The sequence below is a fragment of the Phocoena phocoena genome, chromosome 1, assembly GCF_963924675.1.
Source record: "Phocoena phocoena chromosome 1, mPhoPho1.1, whole genome shotgun sequence".
In the NCBI taxonomy this organism is placed as follows: Eukaryota; Metazoa; Chordata; class Mammalia; order Artiodactyla; family Phocoenidae; genus Phocoena; species Phocoena phocoena.
Genome location: NC_089219.1, coordinates 82,340,054 through 82,362,204, shown reverse-complemented (window position 1 = coordinate 82,362,204; position 22,151 = coordinate 82,340,054). Strand labels below are relative to the sequence as shown.

The following is a 22,151-nucleotide window of genomic DNA, read 5'->3' as shown; positions in this document are numbered from 1 at the left end:
CAACATGGATGAACCTTGAGGACATTATGCTAAGTGAAACAAACCAGTCATAAAAAGACAAATACTATATGATTTCACTTACATGAGGTACTTAGAGAAGGCAAAATCACAGACACAGAAAGTAGAATAGTGATTGCCAAGAGATGGGGGGAGAGGAGAATAGGGAGTTATTGTGTACTGTAATGAGTACAGAGATTCAGTTCTACAAGATGAGAAGAATTATGAGGATAAATGGTGGTGATGGTTGCACAACAATGTTAATGTATTTAATACCACTGTACACTTAAAAATAGTTAAGATGACATAAATTATAACACCAATAACACTAATACTGATAATACTAACCACAATAAAAAGTTTGAAAAATATTAAATAACTTTAGAATTTTTTCTTAAAACATGAATATATTAAAATTAATTTTATGAATAAACAAGACTAAATGATGTTATAACCATAGATTTTCATAGAAGCTGACCCATCAATTATCAAGTAGGCCCTTGGACAGACCTATCATGCCAATTCTCTGCAGCAGTTCAGTATTTGAGATATCAAATATAATATCTTCCTAGAATTTCTGCCATTTTCAAATTAAACTTTGAAGGATTTATCAGGGATAAACTCATCTGAAAAATATTTTTTATCTTCTGAGTCAGTAGTTCCATTTTTGAGACTCTATTATAAAATAATATTCTAAAATAAGAAAAAAATAGTTTACAATAAAGTTTACTGAAAATTAATTATAATCCTAAAAAACAGAAAAGTCAAATAGCAATAATTCTGTAAAACGAAGCTATTAAAAATTGTTTACGTGTGTTTGTGTATATGTGTACTATAAACATGTAAGTATGCAAAGATGCAGAGAAGCTGGTCTAAAAGACATAAACTAAGATTGTAACAATGATTCTAGGGTGGGAGACTTTCTAAAACTTCATTTACATTCATTTTTTGGGTGTATGATTCTGAGGTTTTTTAATACATGCATAGATTCATAAAACTCCCATCACAATAAGGATACAGAATGATTCCTTCACTCTCAAGACCCCTCATGTTAATCCTTTACAGCAGCAGTCCCCAACCTTTTTGGCACCAGGGACTGGTTTCGTGGAAGACACTTTTTCCACGGACGGGGGTGGGGGGGATGGTTTCGGGATGATTCAAGCACATTACATTTATTGTGCACTTTATTTCTATTATTATTACATTGTAATATATAATGCAATAATTATACAACTCACCGTAATGCTGACAGGAGGTGCAGCTCAGGTGGTAATGCAAGCAATGGGGAGTGGCTGTAAATACAGATGAAGCTTTGCTCGCTCACCTGCCGCCCACCTCCTGCTGTGCGGCCCGGTTTCTAACAGGTACCGTTCCATGGCCCGGGGGTTGGGGACACTTGCTTTATAGTCAACTCTCCACCCTTCCCAACACCTGGCAACCAATAAAATGATCTTCATCCTATAGCTTTTGACTTTATTGAGAATGTCAAAGAAATAGAATTGTATACAACATTTTGCAATTGGCTTCTTTCCATTAGCATAAAGCCTTGTAGATTCACCCATGTTTTCGCCTGAATCAATAGATTATTCCTTGTTATTACTGAGTAGTATTCCATTGTATTGAGGTACCATAGTTTACCCATTTACTCATTGAAAGACACTGGGTAGTTTCCAGTTTTTGGCAATTATGAATAAACCTACTATAAACATTTGTAGTAGGTTTTAGTGTAAAGATAAGTTTTCATTTGTCTAGAATAAATATCTAAGACTGCTGGGTCATATGTTAAGTGTATAAGAAGATGTTAAGTTGTTTTAGTAGTTTTACTACTTTGCATTATCCCCAGCAATATATGAGAAAACCAGTTGTTTCACATCCTGGGTAGCATTTGCTATTGTCAGATCTTCCTTCCTCCCTTCCTTTCTACCTCTCTCTCTCAGTATTCTAACAAGAATGCAGCAGTATTTCACTGTGCATTTAATTTGCATTTTCCTAATGATGAATCAAGTTCAACATATTTTCATATGCTTATTTGCCATTTGTATATCTTTTCTGATGAAGTATCTATTCAAGTCTTTGTCCATTAAAAAAACTGGATTACTTTCTTATTGATGAATTTTAAGAATTCTTTATATATGCTGGGTAAAAGTTCTTTGCTGGATATGTGATTTACAAATATTTTCTCCCAGTTTATAGCTTGTCTTTTCATTCTCTTAATAATGTCTTTCATAGAGCATACATTTTTAATTTTGATGAATTCCAATTTATCAATTTTTCCCTTATATTGTTTTGGTTTTATATCTAAGAACTCTTGCCTAACCTAAGGTCATGAAGATTTTCTCCCATGTTTTCTTCTGAGTTTTAATATCTTTTTATTTTATATTTAAATATATGATTCACTTTGAATTAATTTTTATATAGGTATATACTGCAGCTCCATCTTTTTGCATATGGATGTCCAATTGTTCCAGCATTACTCATTCAAAAACTATTCTTTCTCCATTCTGAATTGGTTTTGTACCTTTGTTAAAAATCAGTTGACCATATTTGCCAGGTCTATTTCTAGACCCTATATTTTGTTCCTTTCATCTATGTGTCTATTATTTTGTTGATACCTCACTGTCTTGATTACTATAGGTTTATAGTAAGTCTTAAGATATGGTAGCATAAATCCACTAACTTTGTTCTCTTTCAAACTTGTTTTGCCTATTCTAGTTTCTTTGCCTTTCCATTACAAAATTCAAAATCAGCTATCTATGCGCACAAAAAAATTTTTACTGGGATTTTGATTGGAAATGTATTAAATCGAGAGATCTGTTTAAGGTGAACTGACATCCTAAATATAGAGACTTACAGTCCACAGAAATGGTATTTCTTTCCATTTATTTAGGTCTTTCTTTAACATTTTGTAGTTTTCCGCATACAAATATTCCACATATTTTGTTTTATTTACATCTATGTCTTATCTCTTTGGAGCTTTGTAAATAGCAGTATTTTTAAAATTTTAGCTTCTAATTATTCATTGCTAGTACAGTTGACCCTTGAACAACGTGAGGATTGGTGGCAACAACCCCTCCTTGAAGTCAAAAATCTGTGAATAACTTTGCAGTCTGCCCTTCGTATCTGCAGTTCTGTATCCACCAATTCAACCAACCGCAGACTGTGTAGTATTACACAAACTAAAAAAAATGCGAGGATAAATGGACCCACACAGTTCAAACCAGTGTTGTTCAAGAGTCAACTATATATAGAAATACAACTGATGTGGATGTTAACCTTGCATCCTGTGACCTTGCTCGCTCATTATTTTTAAGGTATTTTTGTAGATTCTTTGGGATTTCCTACATAGACAGGAAACAGGGATAGCTTTGTTTCCTCCTGATTGAAATAGGCTTTTTAGTATGATGTTAAATAGGAGTGATGACAGCAGATATTCTTGCTCTGTTCCCAATCTTACAGGAGAGAATTAAGTGTTTCACCATTAAGATATATTATCCATAGGATTTTTTGGGAAGATGCCCTTCATCAGGTTCATGAAGTTCCCTTCTATTTCTAGTTGGCTAAGAGTTTTCATCATGAGAAAATGTTGAATTTTATCAAAAGCTTTTTCTGCATCTATTGATATGATCATGTAGGTTTTTCTGGTTTTTGCTATGCTAATATGGTAGATTACAATGATTTTTTTTTTTCTGAATGTTGAACCAGCCTTCCATTCTCAGGATAAATCTCTCCTTTCCTTTATTAACCTTTAATATCTGTGAGGTCTCTAGTGATACACCCTTACTCTTGATACAGGTTATCTGTGCTTTCTCTCTCTCTCTTTTTTTTTTTACTTCATCAGACTGGCTAGAGGTTTATAAATTTTACTGATCTTTTCAAAGAACTAGATTTAGATTTCACTGATTTTCTCTACTAATATTCTCTTCAAATTCCAATTTCTTTCAATTACGCTTTTTATTATCTCCATCTTTCTGCTTCTTATGGGTTAATTTTGCTCTTCTTTTCCTAGTTTCTTAAGGTGGAAGTTTAGATTACTGATTTTTTTAAGTTTTCTTCTAATGTATGCATTTAATGCTATAAAGCTCTATGAATTGCTCTAGCTGCATTCCACAAATTCAGATATATTGTGTTTTCATTTTCATTGTTTAAAATATTTTAAATTTCCCTTGAGACTTACTCATTGATCCATGGATTATTTAAAAGTGTGTTGTTTACACAACATTGTAAAGCAATTATACTCCAATAAAGATATTTTTTTAAAAAGTGTGTTGTTTCACTTCCAAATATTTGCGGAATTTCCAGATATCTTTCCGTTAATGGTTTCTAGTTTAATTCCATTATGGTCAGAAAACATACTACAGTTGACCCTTGAACAACATGGGTTTGAACAGTGCAGGTGCATTTATATGCAGATTTTTTTCAATAAATACATACAGTACTAAATGATACGTGGTTGGTTAAATCCACTGATGTGGAACTGCAGATATAGAGGGCCCACTATGGGACTTGAGCATCTGCAGATCTTCTACAGTGGGTCCTGGAACCAATCATCCATGGATACCAAGGGACAACTGTATACATGGTTTTAATTCTTTGAAATTTGATAAGGCTGATTTTATGACCTAGGGTATGGTATATCTTGGTGAATATTTCAGGTGTACTGAAGAAGAATGTATATTCTGTTGTTGCTCCAGTGGTTAAGACTCTGCAATTCCACTGCAGTGGGCATAGGTTCCATCCTTGGCTGGGGAACTAAGATCCTACATGCCAAGTAGCACGGCCAAAATTTTTTTAAAAAGAGAAAAAAAAAAGTTCGTTGACAGTGCTGTTCAGGTGAGTTCTATATCCTTGCTGAATTTTTAATCTACTTATTCTATCAATTACAGAAAAGAGTAGTGTTGACATCTCCAACTATAATTTTGTATTAATTTCTTTCTCCTTTCAGACCTCTTCACTTTTGCTTCACGTATTTTGAAATTACTTTGTTAGGTACATATCACATTTAGGACTGTTATGTTTTCTTGGTGAATTGAGCCTTTTATCACTACACAATTTTCTATTTTATCCCCGGTAATTTTCTTTGTTCTAAAGTCTACTTTGTTTGATACTTATATTGCCACTCCAGCTTTCTTTTGATTATTGTTTGCCTGGTACATCTTTTTCCATGCTTTTATACTTGACCTATCTACATCTTTATATTTAACATGGACTTCTTAAAGGCAGTATATCTGCCTCTTGTTTTTTTAAATTCAATCTCACAATTTCAATTTTTATTTGGTGTGTTTAGAACAGTTACATCTAAATTAATATCTGAGATGCCTGAATTTAAGCACACACCCCTTTATTAGTTTTCTCTTTGTCTCCTCTATTTTTCATTTCTGTTTCCCCTTTCCAGCCTTCTTTTAAATATATGAATATTTTCAGAATTCTATAATATTTTATTTGTTAGCATATTACTGTATCTGTATAGTTTTTTAGTGGTTGTTCTAGGGATTATAATATACATACAGTAGTCCCCCCTTATCTGTAGTTTCACTTTCCACAGTTTCAGTTACCCACACTCAACTGTAATATGAAAATATTAAATTCCACAAATAAACAATTAATAAGTTTTAAATATCATGCCATTCTGAGTAGCATGATTAAACCCTGAGGAAAACTCTTTCCTGCCCAGGATGTGAATCATCCCTTTGCCCAGCATATCCACACTGTATATGCTACCTGCCATTAGTCACTTAGCAGCCATCTCAGTTATTAGATTGACTGTCATGGTACAGCAGTGCTTGTGTACAAGTAACTCTTAATTTACTAAATAATGGCCCCAGAGTACAAGAGTAGTGATGCTGGCCATTTGGATATTCTCTTACTGTGCCTAACTTATAAATTAAACTTCATCATAGGTATGTATGTATGTATGGAAAAAAACATAGTATTTATTGGGTTTGGTACTATCCACAGTTTCAGGAATCCAGTTGGGATCTTAGAACATATAATCTGTGGATAAAGGGGACCAACTGTTTTTAAATTTTCATAGTTTACTCAGAATTAGATTTTTCCACCTGAAGTGAAATGTACAAACTTTACAAGATTACACCATTCTTATTTTATATTGTAATCACCCAAGGTATTACATCAACATACAATGAAAACCTCACTAGACAATTCTATTCTTTCTTTGAACGGTCATAAATATTACAAAAATCTTAAAAGAATAAATATAGTCCATGGTATGTAACCAAATATTTACTGTTTTTGTTGCTCTTCATCCCTGAGGCTTAAATTTTCCCTCTTATTTCTCTTTTGCCTGAAGAACTTTATCATTTATTTTAGAACAAGTCTGCTCATGACAAGTTCTCTAAATTGCCCTTAATCTAAGAATGTCTTTATATATCCTAAAGAATATTATTGCTGGACATAAAATTCTAGGTTGACAATTTTTCTCTTTCAGCACTTAAAAAAAAAAACAGTTCTTCGGTCTTCTAACCTTCACAGTTTTTGATTTTCTGATGAGAAATCTGCAGTAAATTTTAATCTTTGTTCCTCTATATACAATGTGTTATTTATCTCTGGCTGCTTTCAAGATTTTATCCTCTTTAAGCTTGTTGAATTTGTAAATTTATTTCCCTCACAAATTTGCAAAGTTATCAGTCATAATTCCTTCAAATATTTTTTGTACCAGTCTCATTCTCCTCTTCTCTGGTACTCTGATGACATAAATGCTAGACCTTCTGATATTGTTCAACAGGTCTCTGAGGCTCTGTTCACTTTTTTTCCAAATCTTTTTTTCTCTCTATTACTCAGACTGAATAATTTCTATTGCTCTACATTTGAAGTTTATATTTGTGTGTTAGCTACATTCTGCTATTAAACCCATCCAAACTATCTATTTTTTATTTGGTCTTGTGCTTCTGGTCTCACAGTTTCTCCTTCACTTTTTTTTGTTTTTTTTTACTCTTCACTTTTAACCCAAGATCAAGAGAGCGTCTCCTCTTAACCAATCTTCAAGCAAATAATATCTCTAGTGGAAAAGAGTCTACAGAATCACTCTTAGCTTGATAATGTCAAAAAGTAATGATCAAAACTGAAATGGCAAGAGTACTAAAGGAGAGAGCATTGTAAAATGATCCAGAAGTAATGTGATTCTAATTATAGTATTTGCCACTAACTTTTCTATGTCTTTGTTTCCTCATCTATTAAAATAAAGAAAGCTGAGCTAGTAATGTTTAAGGTTCTTTTCAGCATTCATATTCTAAATATATATTACGTTTACTTATAAAAACATAATTAATATCTTACTCTTTCAATCTGCTTTTCCATTTCTTTATGCTGGTCAAGATGAATTTTCTTTGCCTTTTCAAAAGCTAAACAAATTTTCTCATGCTCTGTATTGATATTGGTTTCTAGACTTCTAACCTTTTCATTCTTTTCCTAGAAATACAAAAACACTTTAAAAGAACATAATTAAGAAAGAGTTTTACATAAAAGTACATTAGTAAAGCATAAAATTTATCATACTCTAGGCTTCAAAGAATCATAGTAGTTAATATGTCAACTTCAAAAATATTTAAATATTTATAAAAGAGAAAGTGTTTTTTTAAAAATTGTATCAAAATGATAAGATTGTTTAAAAATGCTACAAAGCATATCAAAGAACTACTACCATTTCCTTCAATTCTACTAAAATAAAAATGAGGAACTTTAGATAACGACTTGTCATATTAACTTAAAAATATATAACTTAAAAATACAGAAATAAAAATTGAATAATCTGAAGTTTGGTAGAATTTATATTTTCCTATATGGTACATTTTAGAATAATGATACTAAAACAAACATGCTGTTACAAATTAAGTTCCTTAAAGCCACAGTAAATCTATATCAAAAAAAAAGGTAATTTTTACCATAAGTTCCTGTTCTAGTTCCGCATTTTTTGCAGCAATAGAGGAATAAGCAACAATTTTTTCTTCTAGCTGTTTCTCTAGAGTTAAAAGTTGAGAACATTTCTTTGTCATCTGAAAACACATTGAAATAAATAAAAAATTATTTTTTAAAAATAAGTGACAATTCAGAAGAAAAACAGTGAAGGGAAGACCAGAAATATGACATAGCTTATTCCATCTGTGTAATATGTAAGTATTTATTTCAGATCCCTATGTTCAAATAGCATTGCCCCCGAACCCATTTCATAAAAGTAGCTATTAATAAAGACTGAAATTAGTACAATAAAATGTTAACAGTAGTAATTTCTTGTGGTAGAACTATCAATGTTTTATTTTCTTCTTTGTCCCTTTTTGTATTTTCAACGAGACTGTGCTAATATTTTAATTTTTAAAAAGTTATTCATCTCAGTACTTGGCAATTTTCTAAGTAAGCTGATGGCTATAGTTATAGACTGACTAAATCTCCTTTCCATTACTTATTTAAGTTCCTATCCCACAGGTCTTTTCCCTAGTCTTGGCTACAGACTTTAAGATGAAAAATCAGACATTTAAAAAGTACCCTCAGATAGCTGCAGCCTCTGGTTTGAAGGGTGAGTAGAGCATATACACACGTGGACCTGGTCCACAATTACCTAATTCTGTTCTGTCCTCAGTGGAAATGACGATCAGATATTCATAAAACATACTTTATCCCCTTTTCAAAATGTAATCCATAAGATATCTGCATCAGATTCACATGTAATTGTTTAAAAATGCAGATTCCTTTGCATTACTCCATACGTACTAAATCAGAATCACTGGAATAGGACCCAAAACGTGCATGTTTAACAGGCTTTCCAGGTGGTTCTACTGTTTGCTAAAGTTTGAAATCCTCTATTACTACCCCTTTTTTTCCAATTACATAATCCAAATTTTTTACTTGTAAATATGTATTAGCCATATTAACTTATACTTGGAAGAAATAATAGAATGCAGTACAGTTTGTTTCACCAAATTTAGCCACTACAGTATTTTCCTACTTTTAACATATATTAAAACACAGAAGTTTCCAAATATAATTTTAAAAGAAGTTATAACTCATGAGGTACCATTAATTTTTTTTTAGTATATAAATCTGGACTTTAACATACAAGTTTTACAAAAACCCTACAATACTATTTTCTTCTCTCAAAATCCAGTACATATAAATAGCTAATTCAAGCTTACTTCACTTTCAAGTTTGCTAGAGTTTGAAGCTTTCTCTAGCAGCTCCTCTTGAATCAGCTGAAACTGACTAGTTCTGTGGGCCATGTTAACCTTCAAATCAGAATTCTCAGCTTCTATCTGCATCAACTTATCACGTAATTCTTCTATTCCAGAAGCAAGTCTTTGCCTTTCTCTTTCATATTGCTTGTTCACAGTATGTTGATTTTGATCTTTTATACTTTCTGTTAATAAACATAAAAGGAAAATTGTTCTGTATAAAACTTAAAGAATAAAAACCCATTTCAATATTGAAAGATTTAATCATAAGTTTAGTTTCTGATCTAAAGAATACTAAAGCGGATGGAGAATAAAACATACATTAAGGAAAATATAATGAAGGAACATGGTAAGCAAGGTACTTCCTATTATTAAATACATAACAAAGTAGGAATAAGGTCGTCGGACTCACTCACTTTCCTTTTTTTCCACAAAGAGCCCGTCTCCATCTTTAAAAATCCCATTGTTTGGATATAAATAATTGTTTGAAAAAAAAAAACCCAAAACACACAAACATTGTCCTGTCTCCTTAAACCAAAGTTTATCATAAATTTATTTGGATAACTTGAGATCATTAATAATATTTGCTACTGTATATAGATGTAGGTTCAAAAGCCAAAAACAGAGAATCGTTCTTATTCCAAATGAGCTGATGAGAACTCAGTAATGCTTTTTAAAAACACTGAAGGTTATCAGAGGTAGTTGTTTGAATATACCTTTTCTTCATTATAAATGTACACACCTATGCCCACTCAAAGGTAAACAAGCTTTCAGGAGTGCTTTAAAGTAGATGCATAGGGACTTCCCTGGTGGCGCAGTGGATAAGAATCCAACTGCTAATGCAGGGAACAGAGGTTCAATCCCTGGTCCGGGAAGATCCCATATGCCGTGGAGCAACTAAGCCCATGCGCCACAACTACTGAGCTTGTGCTCTAGAGCCCACGAGCCACAACTACTGAGCCTGTGCTCTAGAGCCCACAAGCCACAACTACTGAGCCCACATGCTGCAACTACTGAAACCCATGCTCTGCAACAAGAGAAGCCACTGCAATGAGAAGCCCACGCACCGCAATGAAGACTAGACCCCGCTCAACACAACTAGAGAAAGCTCACGCACAGCAACGAAGATCCAACACAGCCATAAATAAATTTAAAAAAATAAATAAAGTAGATGCATAATGTAGATGACTGCCTCAGAATACACAAATGTGCAAACAAGTACAGATGTACTATGTCTTCAAGGACTGCATAAGTAGCCATTTCCCATCAATTCTCCATATCCCTAATGATTCAATTTCTAAGTAATCTATCATTGTCTCTGTTTTTCTGTGACATTAGAGAATATATGATATATACTATCACCACCTCTAAAAACTAGAATTCCCTCTGCTGATCTCATCATTCTCTTCTGTATTCCCTCTAATTACTTAGATATCTAATTTTCTCTGCTGTCATTTCTGCTACTGGCAGCCCATTGTACTTGAAGATAGAGCATGATAAGTTAAAGATGCATATGTTAACCACTAGGGCAACCACTAAAAAAAAAGAGGTATAATTAATTACTCAATTGAGGACATTAAAAAAATGGAATACTATAATTCATTCAAAAGAAGGCAAGAAAGATGAACAAAGGGCAATAGAATAGAAAGCAAACAAATACCAAGATGGTAGATTTAAACCCCAAAAGATCGATAATTACATTAAATGTAAGTAACCTAAACATTCCAGTAAAAGAGTAAAAATCACTGGTTATTAAAGCAAGAACCAATTATATGCTTTCTATTAGAAATTCACTTATATATAAAGATACAGGTTTAAAAGGATGGAAAAAGTTTTACCAGGCAAACACTAATCAACAAAAAGCTGCAGTGATTAACTATCAGATTATGACAGTTGAAAGGAAAAAATAGCATTGTCTAGTGAGGTTTTCAATGTATGCTGGTATAATACACTGGACAATTACAATATAAAATATGGATGGTAAAGAGACCTATAACCTTGTAAAGTTTCTACATTTCACTTCAAGTGGAAAAAATCTTAATTCTGAGTAAACTATCAGAAAGAAATTTACTCCATCAGTCTGGAAGGACGTCATTGTTGAGCTATCAAGAAAAACTACCCTGACTTCCAGTTCTTTGACGAAACCTCAGATGTGTAGCCTTCTGGCCAAGCGCCTGCGATTTCATATTGTTGGAGCGCTCACTGTCTCCCTAGGAGTTGCAACTTTCTGTAAGTTTGCTGTGGCTGAACCAAGAAAGAAGGCATATGCAGATTTCTATAGAAATTATGATTCCATAAAACATTTTGAAGACATGTGAGGAAGGTTGGTATCTTTCAGAGTGCAAAGTGATTTGGGGATATAAAGAATTTCTTTGGGTTGAGTTCCATGGAAGTTTGTCACTTACCTGTGTTCCTGAACTATGAAACTATGAACTATGAATATCTGGGCTAAGGAATAGTTTCTCTTGATAAATAAACAATTAACCAATTAAAAAAAAAGAGAAATTTAGAGAACAACCCCATTTACAATTGAGTCAAAAAGAATAAAATACTTAGGAAAAAATATAACCAAGTAGGTAAAAGATCAGTATATTGAAAACTACAAGATGTTGATGAAAGAAACTGAAGACACAAATAAATGGAAAGACATCTCATCCTCATGGATTAGAAGAATTAACATTGTAAAACTGTCCATACTACCCAAAGTGACCTACTGATTCAATTCAACCCCTATCAAAATTCCAATGGCATTTTTCACAGAAATTATCAAACAATCCTAAATATTTATATGGAACCACAAACGAGAAAGAAGAACAAAACTGGAGGCATTACACTTCCTGGTTTCAAACTATATTACAAAGTTATAGTAATCAGAAAAAGTATGGTACTGGCATAAAAACAGACACATAGATCAATGGAACAAAATAGAAAGACTATAAATAAATATATGTATATATGGTCAATTAATTTACAAGAAAGGAGTGAAGAGTATTCCATGGGGAAAGGATAGTCCCTTCAATAAGTGGTGTCGGGAAAACTGGACAGCAACATACAAAAAAATGAAACTGGACCATTATCTTACACCATACACAAAAATTAACTTAAAATGGATTAAAGACATGAACATAACACCTAAAGCCATAAAACTACTAGGGAAAAAAAAAAACAAAAACAGACTGTAAGCTATTAGACATCAGTCTCAGCAATGATTTTTTTTTTTTTTGGATTTTACACCAAAAGCAAAAACAAATGTGTGGGACTACATCAAACTAAAAATCTCCTGTATAGCAAAAGAAACCATCAATAAAATGAAAAGTCAACCTATGGAATGGGAGAAAATATTTCTAAATCATGTATCTGATAAGAGGTTAATGTTCAAAATATATTTAAAAATTCATATAACTCAACAGCAAAAAAAAAAAAAAAAAAGGGAAAAGGATCTGAATAGACATGTTTCCAGACAAGACACCAATGGCCAACAAGGTACATGAAAAGGTGCTTAACAACACTAATCATGGAAATCTAATCAAAACCACAATGAGATATCACCTCACACATGTTAGAAATGCTATTATCAAAAAGACAAGAAATAACAAGGGTTGACAAGAATGTGGAAAAAACGGAACCCTGGTGCCCTGCTAGCAGGAATGTAAACTGGTACAGCTACTGTGGAAAACAGTATGGGGGTTTCTCAAAAATTAAAAACAGAACTACCATATGACCCAGCAATTCCACTTCTGGGTATTTTTCTGAAGAAAACAAAATATTAAATAGAAAAGATATCTGCACTCCCATGTTCATTGCAGCATTATTTACAATAGCCAAAATATGGTAGCAACCTAAGTGCCCATCAATTGATAAATGGATAAAGAAGATGAATATGTAAAATGTATTTATACAATAGAATATTAGTCAGCCATGAAACAGAACGAAATCCTGCCATTTGAAACAACATTGATTGATCTAGATGGTATTATGCTAAGTGAAATAAGCTAGACAAAGACAAATACTGTATGATTTCATTTATATATGGAATCTAAAAAACAAAACAAATGAAGAAACATAACAAAACAGAAACAGACTCATAGATACAGAGAACAAACTGGTGGTTGCAGTTGGGGAAGGGGAAGGAGGAGGAGATAAATAAAATAGGTGAGAGAGATTAAGAGGCACAAACTTTCAGTTACAAAATAAATGAGTCATGGGGATGAAAGGTACAGTATGGGGAATACAGTCAATAATATTGTAATAACATTGTATGGTGACAGATGGTAACTAGACTTATTGTGGTGATTTTGTAATGTCGAATCTTTATGTTGTGCACCTGGAACTAACAGTGTTGTAGGTCAATTATACTTTAATGATAAAGAAAGAAAGAAAAAGAAAGGAAGAAAGGGAAATATTCAAATTTTTAAAAGCAACAAAGAAACAAATAAACAAAACCTAAAGAGTCTTAAAAAGACTACCTAATAACCTAGATAATCATATATAAGGTATTCAAGTGATTTGCTATTAGTACAAATACTGCAAGTTTTCTTCTACACGGTGGTTTCTTCATGTTAATTATTGGCTAAGAACTAAGTATATTAAAAGTAAAAGTGGATCCATAATGTACAACATGATGATAATAAGTTACACTGTTGTATAGTATATTTGAAATTTAAGAGAGTAGATCTTAAAACTTTTCTCCTTTTTTTTTGGTATGTAAATGAGATGACAATGTTAACCAAATTTACTGTGGAAATAACGTATGTAAGTCAACTCATTACACTATACACAAACTTACATAATGCTGTATGTCAACTATATCTCAAAAGAAGTGCAAAACAAAATTTCACCCAATAATTACAGAATACAGAAGTTTTTCAAGTGAATCTGGAATATTCACCAAGATAGACCATATGCTGGCCAATAAACTGAGTCTCAAAATATTTAAAAAATTGAAATCAGGTACATTCATGAATTCATTTGTTTAATGAAACCAACCTAATGTCCACCACTAATAACAGAGATATCTGGAAAATGACTAAATATTTGGAAATAAACACACACAAGAGATATTATATTTTGAACTGAATAAAATAAAAGCATAACATATAAAATTAATGGGATTCAGCTAAAGCATTGCCTAAAGGGAAGTTTGTACCTTTAAGTACTTACATTTGAAAAGAAGAAAGATTTAAAGTCAATAATCTAAGCTTTCACTTTAAGAAAAATTTAAAAAGAAGAGAAAATTAAACCCAAAGTAACTGGGAAGGAGTATATGGATCCTGAGGGAAATGTTATACAGTAGTCCTCCCTTATCCTAGTTTTTGCATTCCATGGTTTCAGTTACCTGCTCTCAACTGAGGCTCGAAAATAATAAATGGAAAATTCCAGAAATAAACAATTCATAAGTTATAAACTGTGTGCCGTTCTGAGTAGTGTGATGAAGTCTCACACTGTCCCCTGCTGTCCAGCTCCGCCCTGCCTAGGATGTGAATAATAATCCCTTTGTCCATGTATCCCACCCGTTAGTCACTTAGTGGCCAACTAGGTTATCAAATCAACTGTTGCAGTATCGCAGTGCATGTGTTCAAGTAATCCTTATTTTACTTAATAATGGTCCCAAAGTGCAAGAGTAGTGATGCTAGCAATTCAAATATAAAAGAAGCCATAACATGCTCCCTTTAAGTGAAAAGGTGAAAGTACTAAACTTAATAAGAAAAAAAGTTGTATGCTGAGGTTGCTAAGATCTACAGTAAGACTCTTCAATCCAGGAAATTGTAAAGAAAAAAGAAATTTGTGCTAGTTTTGCTGTCAAACTGCAAAAGTTATAGCCACAATGTGTGAAGATAGAAAAGGTATTAAATTTGTACAATAAGATATTTTGAGGGAGAGAGAGGCCACATTCACATAACTTTTATTATAGTATACTGTTATAATTGTTCTATTTTATTATTATTGTTGTTAATCTCTTACTGTGCTTAAGTTACAAATTAAACTTCATCACAGGCATGTATGTATAGGAAAAAACATAGTAGTACATAGGGTTTCATACTATCTGCAGCTTTAGGCATCCACTGGGGGTCCTGGAATGTATCCTGGGAGGATAGGCAGGGACTACTGCATGTCTTGATTGTGGTGATGGTAACAAGGGTATAACCATATGAAAAAAACAAACATCTGGACTTCCCTGGTGGTGCAGTGGTTAAGAATCCGCCTGGCAATGCAGGGGACACGGGTTCGAGCCCTGGTCCGGGAAGATCCCACATGCCACGGAGCAACTAAGCCCGTATGCCACAACTACTGAGCCTGCACTCTAGAGCCCGCGAGCCACAACTACTGAGCCTGCATGCCACAACTACTGAAGTCCACGAGCCTAGAGCCCATGCTCTGCAACAAGATAAGCCACCACAATGAGAAGACCATGCACCACAACGAAGAGTAGTCCCCACTCACTGCAGCTAGAGAAAGCCCGTGTGCAGTAACGAAGACCCAAGGCAGCCAAAAATAAATAAATAAATTTATTTTAAAAAAAATCTGACAAAAAGCATTGAACTTTTATTTTAAATGGATGCATCTTACTGTAAGTAAATTTTACTTCAAAAATATATTTTTAAAGAATGATGCAAAGTTCAAGAATTTTGAAATAATTTTTACTGTCTTAACACATAAGTAGTAATAACAGATTATCAAGTATGTTTGATAATAGTAACCAGTTGATAATCTGTTTCTTTAAAAAACTATCATAAAGAACTCTGATTACAATTTATAATAAGGATTGAATATAATATACTTACCTACTTGATTACCTCCTAGTTTTACAGGTTCTGTTTCTAAACTATTTAATTTGCCACTTTCTTGGTTGTCATTAGAAGCAATAAGATTGTGAGATAATTGATTAGCAGTCAGGTTTGCCTGAAGCTTTTGAATTTCTGCCTCTTTCATTGCAAGCTTAATCCTGGCACAAAAGAAAATAAACCAAAAATTATTAGAAAGATTCTATAAAAATACCACAAACCATTTTCCCCTTTCAAATTAAAATAATTTTAATTAAAAAAAATTTTAAACTCTGATATTAGTCAACTATTGGCCAAGATACAGAAAGTCTTATATACAACTGATTACATTGTAAACTGGTTCAGCTACTTTAGAAACTTGATAGTATACACCCTATGACCCAGCAATTTTACTTTTAGAAATATCTGCTAGAGAAATTCTTGCATATTGTACAGGAAACGTGTAAGTATGGACTTTGCAGCATTATTTGTAATAGCAGAAAACTAGAAATAAGGCAACTATTGATAAAGGAACAGATAAATTGTGATGTAGTTGTAGGAGAGACTCTTATACAGCTATTAAAACTAAACTAACCACACTAGTCCATCCATTGATCAACCATTCTACCTACCTACCTCGACACGATGAATTTTTAAAATGATGCTGAGTGAAAAAGCAAAATTACAAAACATATAAAAACAGTATATTTATATATGTGAGTATAAACAAACACAAATGAATTGAAGGATAGATATCCATCTCATGATGGTACATACTTAGGAGGAGAACGGGACTAGTGTTAAGGATCAAAGGGCATTATCTATCCTGTAATGTTTTATTTTTTATTTAAAGAAACAGATTTGAAAAAAATATCAAAAAATGTTAAGAAGAATCAGCTCTTAGTTGTGGAAATATGGATATTTGTTATAATACTCTCTAGACTTTTCTGTATATTTCTCAACTTCTCAACTAAAGATCTTAATTACCAATTTTTAAAACACATCGTATGTGCTAAAACTTCAGCATCTGAAAACCATACCTCAATTCCGAAATCACCATTTTATTTGTCTCACAGCAGCCAATGTAACTGCCTTCCTTGTTTGACAAAATACTCATCTGGTGCTTAGACAGAGATGATTTTAAACCAAACATTTCTCTTTTTAACTGCAAGTTTAAAAACAAACATATATAAACTTACAATATCTATGATACAATTCATTTATTTATTTATTTATGGCTGCGTTGGGTCTTCATTGCTGCACGTGGGCTTTCTCTAGTTGTATTGAGCAGGGGCTACTCTTTGTTGAGGTGAGGGGGCTTCTCATTTGTGGTGGCTTCCCTTGTTGTGGAGCATGGGCTCTAGGCACATGGGCTTCAGTAGTTGTGGTGTGTGGGCTCAGCAGTTGTGGCTCGCAGGCTCTAGAGCCCAGGCTCAGTAGTTGTGGCACACAGGCTTAGTTGCTCCACGGCATGTGGGATCTTCCCGGGCCAGGGATCAAACCTGTGTCCCATGCACTGGCAGGCAGATTCTTAACCTCTGTGCCACCAGGGAAGTCCGATACAATTATTTTTTATGTAAGTTTGAAAAATCGTGTGAATTTAATAGAAACAATCTAACAGCCATCAACAGAATGTATAAATTCATTATGAAATATTAACATAATGGGAAAACTACAATAGTTAAAATAAATCTGCATTATATAAATCATTATGGAGACATCACATGACACTGAGTGAAAAACAACAGAGGCACATATTGTACTTTCAAAAATGCACTGAACTATATATATATATTTTTCCAGATACATCTGTACGTGGCAATATTTAAAATATGGGCAAGAAGGATACATATGCATTTCAAAATAGTGGCTAGCTCTGAGGAGAGACGGAGAGAATGGGGATCTAATGAAGTACATACTGAGGCTTTATTTCCCTATAAATTTTTATTCTAAAAATGTCTGAAGTAGATATCACAATATATTTCCCAGATTTAGCAAATGTGCTATATTGGTCTCTTTATGTATTCTGTATGTTCTGAATAATTTAAAAATTAGTTGTGAAAAGGGGCAAGGTAAGCACTTAATGACTACTACCTTCAAACTATAACAAAATCACACTTTTTAGAAATAGACAAATTCACATTTCTAAATCATGTTATATGGGATCAAGCATATATTATCACACCACTTTCAGAATCACATATCAAGTAATTCTTGATATTGAGTCAAAGGAAGTTATCAATTTAAAATGAATGCTACCTGCATTTGATTACTATCAAATTTCAAAAGCAAACAGTACATTAGAAATCTAAGCAAACAGGGACTTCCCTGGTGGTCCAGTGGTTAAGACTCCACATTTCCACTGTAGCGGGCACAGGTTTGATCCCTGGCCTGGGAACAAAGATCCCACATGCTATGTGGCCAAAAAAAAAAAAAAAAATTAAAAAAAACAATCTAAGCAAATAATCAGCATCCCAGGAAAGTAGATATTGCAGGGGGATGGGAACCAAGAATGGTATTTTCTGGTTTTAACTCTGCCACTAGCTAGCTGGACAAATTATTTACTTCCTTGGGTACACTTCTTCACCAATTCAATAAAATGATAATATTGAATTAGATGATTACTAAGGTCCCTTTCAGCTTCATAATTCCATGACAGTTTAAAATTGGTAAAAGTCTACCAGACATCCATATGCGAAACCAATCATGACACATTTATCTTATCTTATCTTTATCTTATCTCCTGATTACACCTTTACTTTGCACCTATGAATAACAAATTTCTGACACAAGTATACTTACTTTCTTCCTAATCTCACTTATAAATATGGTCATATATATAACTCATAGAGAAAAGGTGGCCAGATGCTACCATAAAAACAATTTAATATTCTGTACCATTCTAATAGTATATGAAAAGTTGCTCAACATGGTCAACAGGGAAATGGAAATTAAAACCACAATGTGATACCAGTTAATACTCATTAAGATGGCTACAATCAAAAAGACAGGCAATAACAATTGTTGGCTAAGATGTAGAGAAACAGAAATCCTCACATTTTGCTGGTGAGAGTGTAAAATGGTACAGCCACTTTGCAAAAGTTTGGCATAAATTTACCACATGACTCAGCAATTCTACTTCTAGGTATCTACTCAAGAGAAATGTGTGGACAAAGACTTGTAAGCAAATATTCATAACAGCATCATTCATAATAGTTCAAAAGTGGAAACAACCGAAATGTACATCTACTGGTGAATGAATAAATAAAACGTGGCTCATCCATACAAAGGGATAATATTAAACAATAGAAAGAAATGAAATACTGATATATATCACAATGAAAGATCCTCAAAAACATTAAGAAAACGTAAGACCACATATTGTACAATTCATTTATATGAAATGTCCAGAAAAGACAAATCTCCATAGGCAGAAAGTAGATTAGTGATTCCCTAGGAGTGGGGATGGGTACAGGGACTGATTATAAATGGGCACAAGGGACCTTTGGGGGATAGAAGTGTTTGAAAACTGGATTGTGGTGATTGTTCCAGAATCTGTAAATTTACTAAAAATCATTGAACAGTACACTTAAAATGAGTGAACGCTGTGGTATATAAATGTTCCTTTAAAACTGTTGTTTTAAAAAATTCTGTGCCATTCTTATACATGGCATCTGAGAGATTGAGAAAGGATGGAATAGTAGAAAGGTAAGTTCAGAAAAAAGGATTAGATAGAAAAGAACTGATGACTGAAAGCAGATGTGAGGAAAAAAATAGAAGGTAATAAAGCAACTACAAAATTATTATCTCTTATAAAGCACTTGGGTAAAATTTTCCTTGTCACACATACTTACTGGCAACTGGGACATAATTTTTTCCAAACTTCTCAGTTCCACCCTTGAACTTTCTATTTCTTGCTGACACAAATCCAGTCTCTCATTCTGTGTTGCAATATGAACTTTTAATTCTCGGTTTTCATTCATCAGAGAAAATTTTTCTCTAAGTATTTCGTCTTTATCCTCTAACTCACTCTCTAGCTTAAGAATACTTTGTCTAGATTCAGTTAGTTGTGCCATGACTTCTGAATTTTTCACTGCCATGATCCTTAATTTTTCTTTTCCATCATTATTTTCTTCTTTTAACTGCCTATGAAGAAAAAAGCATAAAAATGAAAATAAAACATACATTTACTTTCAATAATCATATTTAGTTAATCTCACTTTTTAAATATTTTAAAGCTTAATTCTGAAATAATAATACTTGCTCACATTTACTGAGTGCCTACCTTCTGCATGCTAGGCACTCACAACTTTATGTGGCTAGCACTATTGTTACTCCCTGCTTACGGATGGAGGAAAACAAGGCAAGGAAAGGTTATGAAACTTGCCCAGTGTCTCACAGTAAGTAGTTGAGCAGAATAATCCCACTATCTTGGAGGTATTTCTGCTCCCTTTTAAAAAATGTATGACAGGAGAGTTAGCTCCAAAATCCTGACACAACGTTTTGCAGCATCAAGAAAGTTTTAGATAGTATAAGGAAAAAAATCACAAACTATTTATTAGCCACAACTCTAAAAGATAAAATCTAATTAACCATTAAAAGATTACTATGCAGCATTTTTAAACATATATGTGTATACATATAAAAGATGTCAAACATTAGAACAATCTACTGTTTAAAACTGTTATTGTATTTCATCAGTTCCCTTTATCACATTTTTTTTTTTTGCCTTTTTTTTTAAAATTAATTAATTAATTTATTTATTTTTGGCTGTGTTGGCTCTTCGTTTCTCTGCGAGGGCTTTCTCTAATTGCGGCAAGTGGGGGCCACTCCTCATCGCAGTGCGCGGGCCTCTCACTATCGTGGCCTCTCCCATTGCGGCCTCTCCCATTGCGGAGCACAGGCTCCAGACACGCAGGCTCAGTAATTGTGACTCACGGGGCTAGTTGCTCTGCGGCATGTGGGATCTTCCCAGACCAGGGCTCGAACCCGTGTCCTCTGCATTGGCAGGCGGATTCTTAACCACTGCGCCACCAGGGAAGCCCCTTTTATCACATTTTTAACATCTCTGAAATGAGGTTACACTAGGTGATGCTTCATGATTTGAAGAATACATATTTTACTAGCTAATGTGGTCACACTACAAGGACACTACATCTGTGTTAATTTTTTCTAAATATATTCAAAGCAAATATGTTGATCATATTACTCTATATTTACAAGTATATTAACATCAACACATGTTTTATTCATTTAAAATCCTCAATTTACAAGTAGAAAACAATTTCAGTCATGGATGCCTATCTTTCTACATTATTTAAGGCCATAATTACAGAATTCAAAATATTCTATTTTTAAATGTTTCAGTTTTTTCTCTATTTCCACACAAAAATCCTTTTTTTACAATAGGATACTGTACCTGAATTTCTCTTTCAGAATTTCAAGTTCACTTTTATATAGACCACACTTTTCCTGTAGCCTTTTATTTTCTTTTTCACAGTTAATTAGATTTTTCTCTAATATTGCTTCTTCAGCTTGAACCTAAAACAATAATTTGTTTTAAGTGGATGCACTAATGTGGTCATAAGTTTTAGGTATTTCAAATTAAAATGCAGTGATTTCGGAAATAAGCAGGAGAGTGGAGTAAGTACTCCACAAGTTTAAGTCCCCAGCCTTGTAGTGAAAGGAGCAAAGTGAACTTCCAGCAACAAAGAACAGGGAGGGGGGAATGCTACCACCTGTCCAGAAATGGTTAAGAGCCTACAAGAAAGGAACAACAGCATGATTACCTGAAAGCAGAATTGTTCTGCTCTATGTAGACAAGGCAAGCAACTTGTCTTGTAGAGATGCTGCATCAAGTTACTAAAGGCTAACTTTAGTGTAAATGTTCCAGAGAAGTAACTTTTGAAATTTTAGCCACAGAATACTCCCAAGGAAATCACAGCCCCAAGTTTAAAACAGATAAAAGACAAGCATCCAGGTATGAGCAGTGGAAATGGAGGACTGGACAGATCTGCCCCACTTCCTTTGTTATATCTATCTAACTATAGGGCTCTGCTGAGCAGTTTGAAATTTATAATCCTAAGGAGTATGAAAAAAATCATCTCTTACATTTTCCTCTCTTTCCTCTATAAAGTCCTCCCTCTCTAGGAGGATATTCTCCCTACTAAGTATTCTACCTCCCAGTCCACATTACCTTATTAAAAATCCCTTC

At 33.3% G+C, this 22,151-nt stretch overlaps 2 protein-coding genes across 2 annotated transcripts in view; one reads left to right on the top strand and one right to left on the bottom strand.

The window, feature by feature from the left end:
- Positions 1-5,809: 5,809 nt before the first annotated feature.
- On the top strand, positions 5,810-11,494 carry LOC136124773 (cytochrome c oxidase subunit 6C-like). The gene is made up of 2 exons (XM_065879572.1): positions 5,810-5,820; positions 11,308-11,494. The coding sequence occupies exons 1-2, from the start codon at positions 5,810-5,812 to the stop codon at positions 11,492-11,494; spliced, it is 198 nt and encodes a 65-aa protein (XP_065735644.1).
- Positions 11,495-14,369: 2,875 nt separating this feature from the next.
- The window catches only part of CCDC18 (coiled-coil domain containing 18), a 28,700-nt gene continuing 20,918 nt past the window's right edge, over positions 14,370-22,151 (bottom strand). Inside the window, exons 8-12 of the mRNA XM_065888976.1 lie at positions 21,357-21,478; positions 19,792-20,083; positions 16,978-17,102; positions 15,959-16,119; positions 14,370-14,380 (exon numbers count right to left, since the gene is read on the bottom strand). Of these exons, the coding sequence (XP_065745048.1) occupies positions 14,370-14,380; positions 15,959-16,119; positions 16,978-17,102; positions 19,792-20,083; positions 21,357-21,478 (711 nt within the window). The remainder of the gene's footprint in view (positions 14,381-15,958; positions 16,120-16,977; positions 17,103-19,791; positions 20,084-21,356; positions 21,479-22,151) is intronic.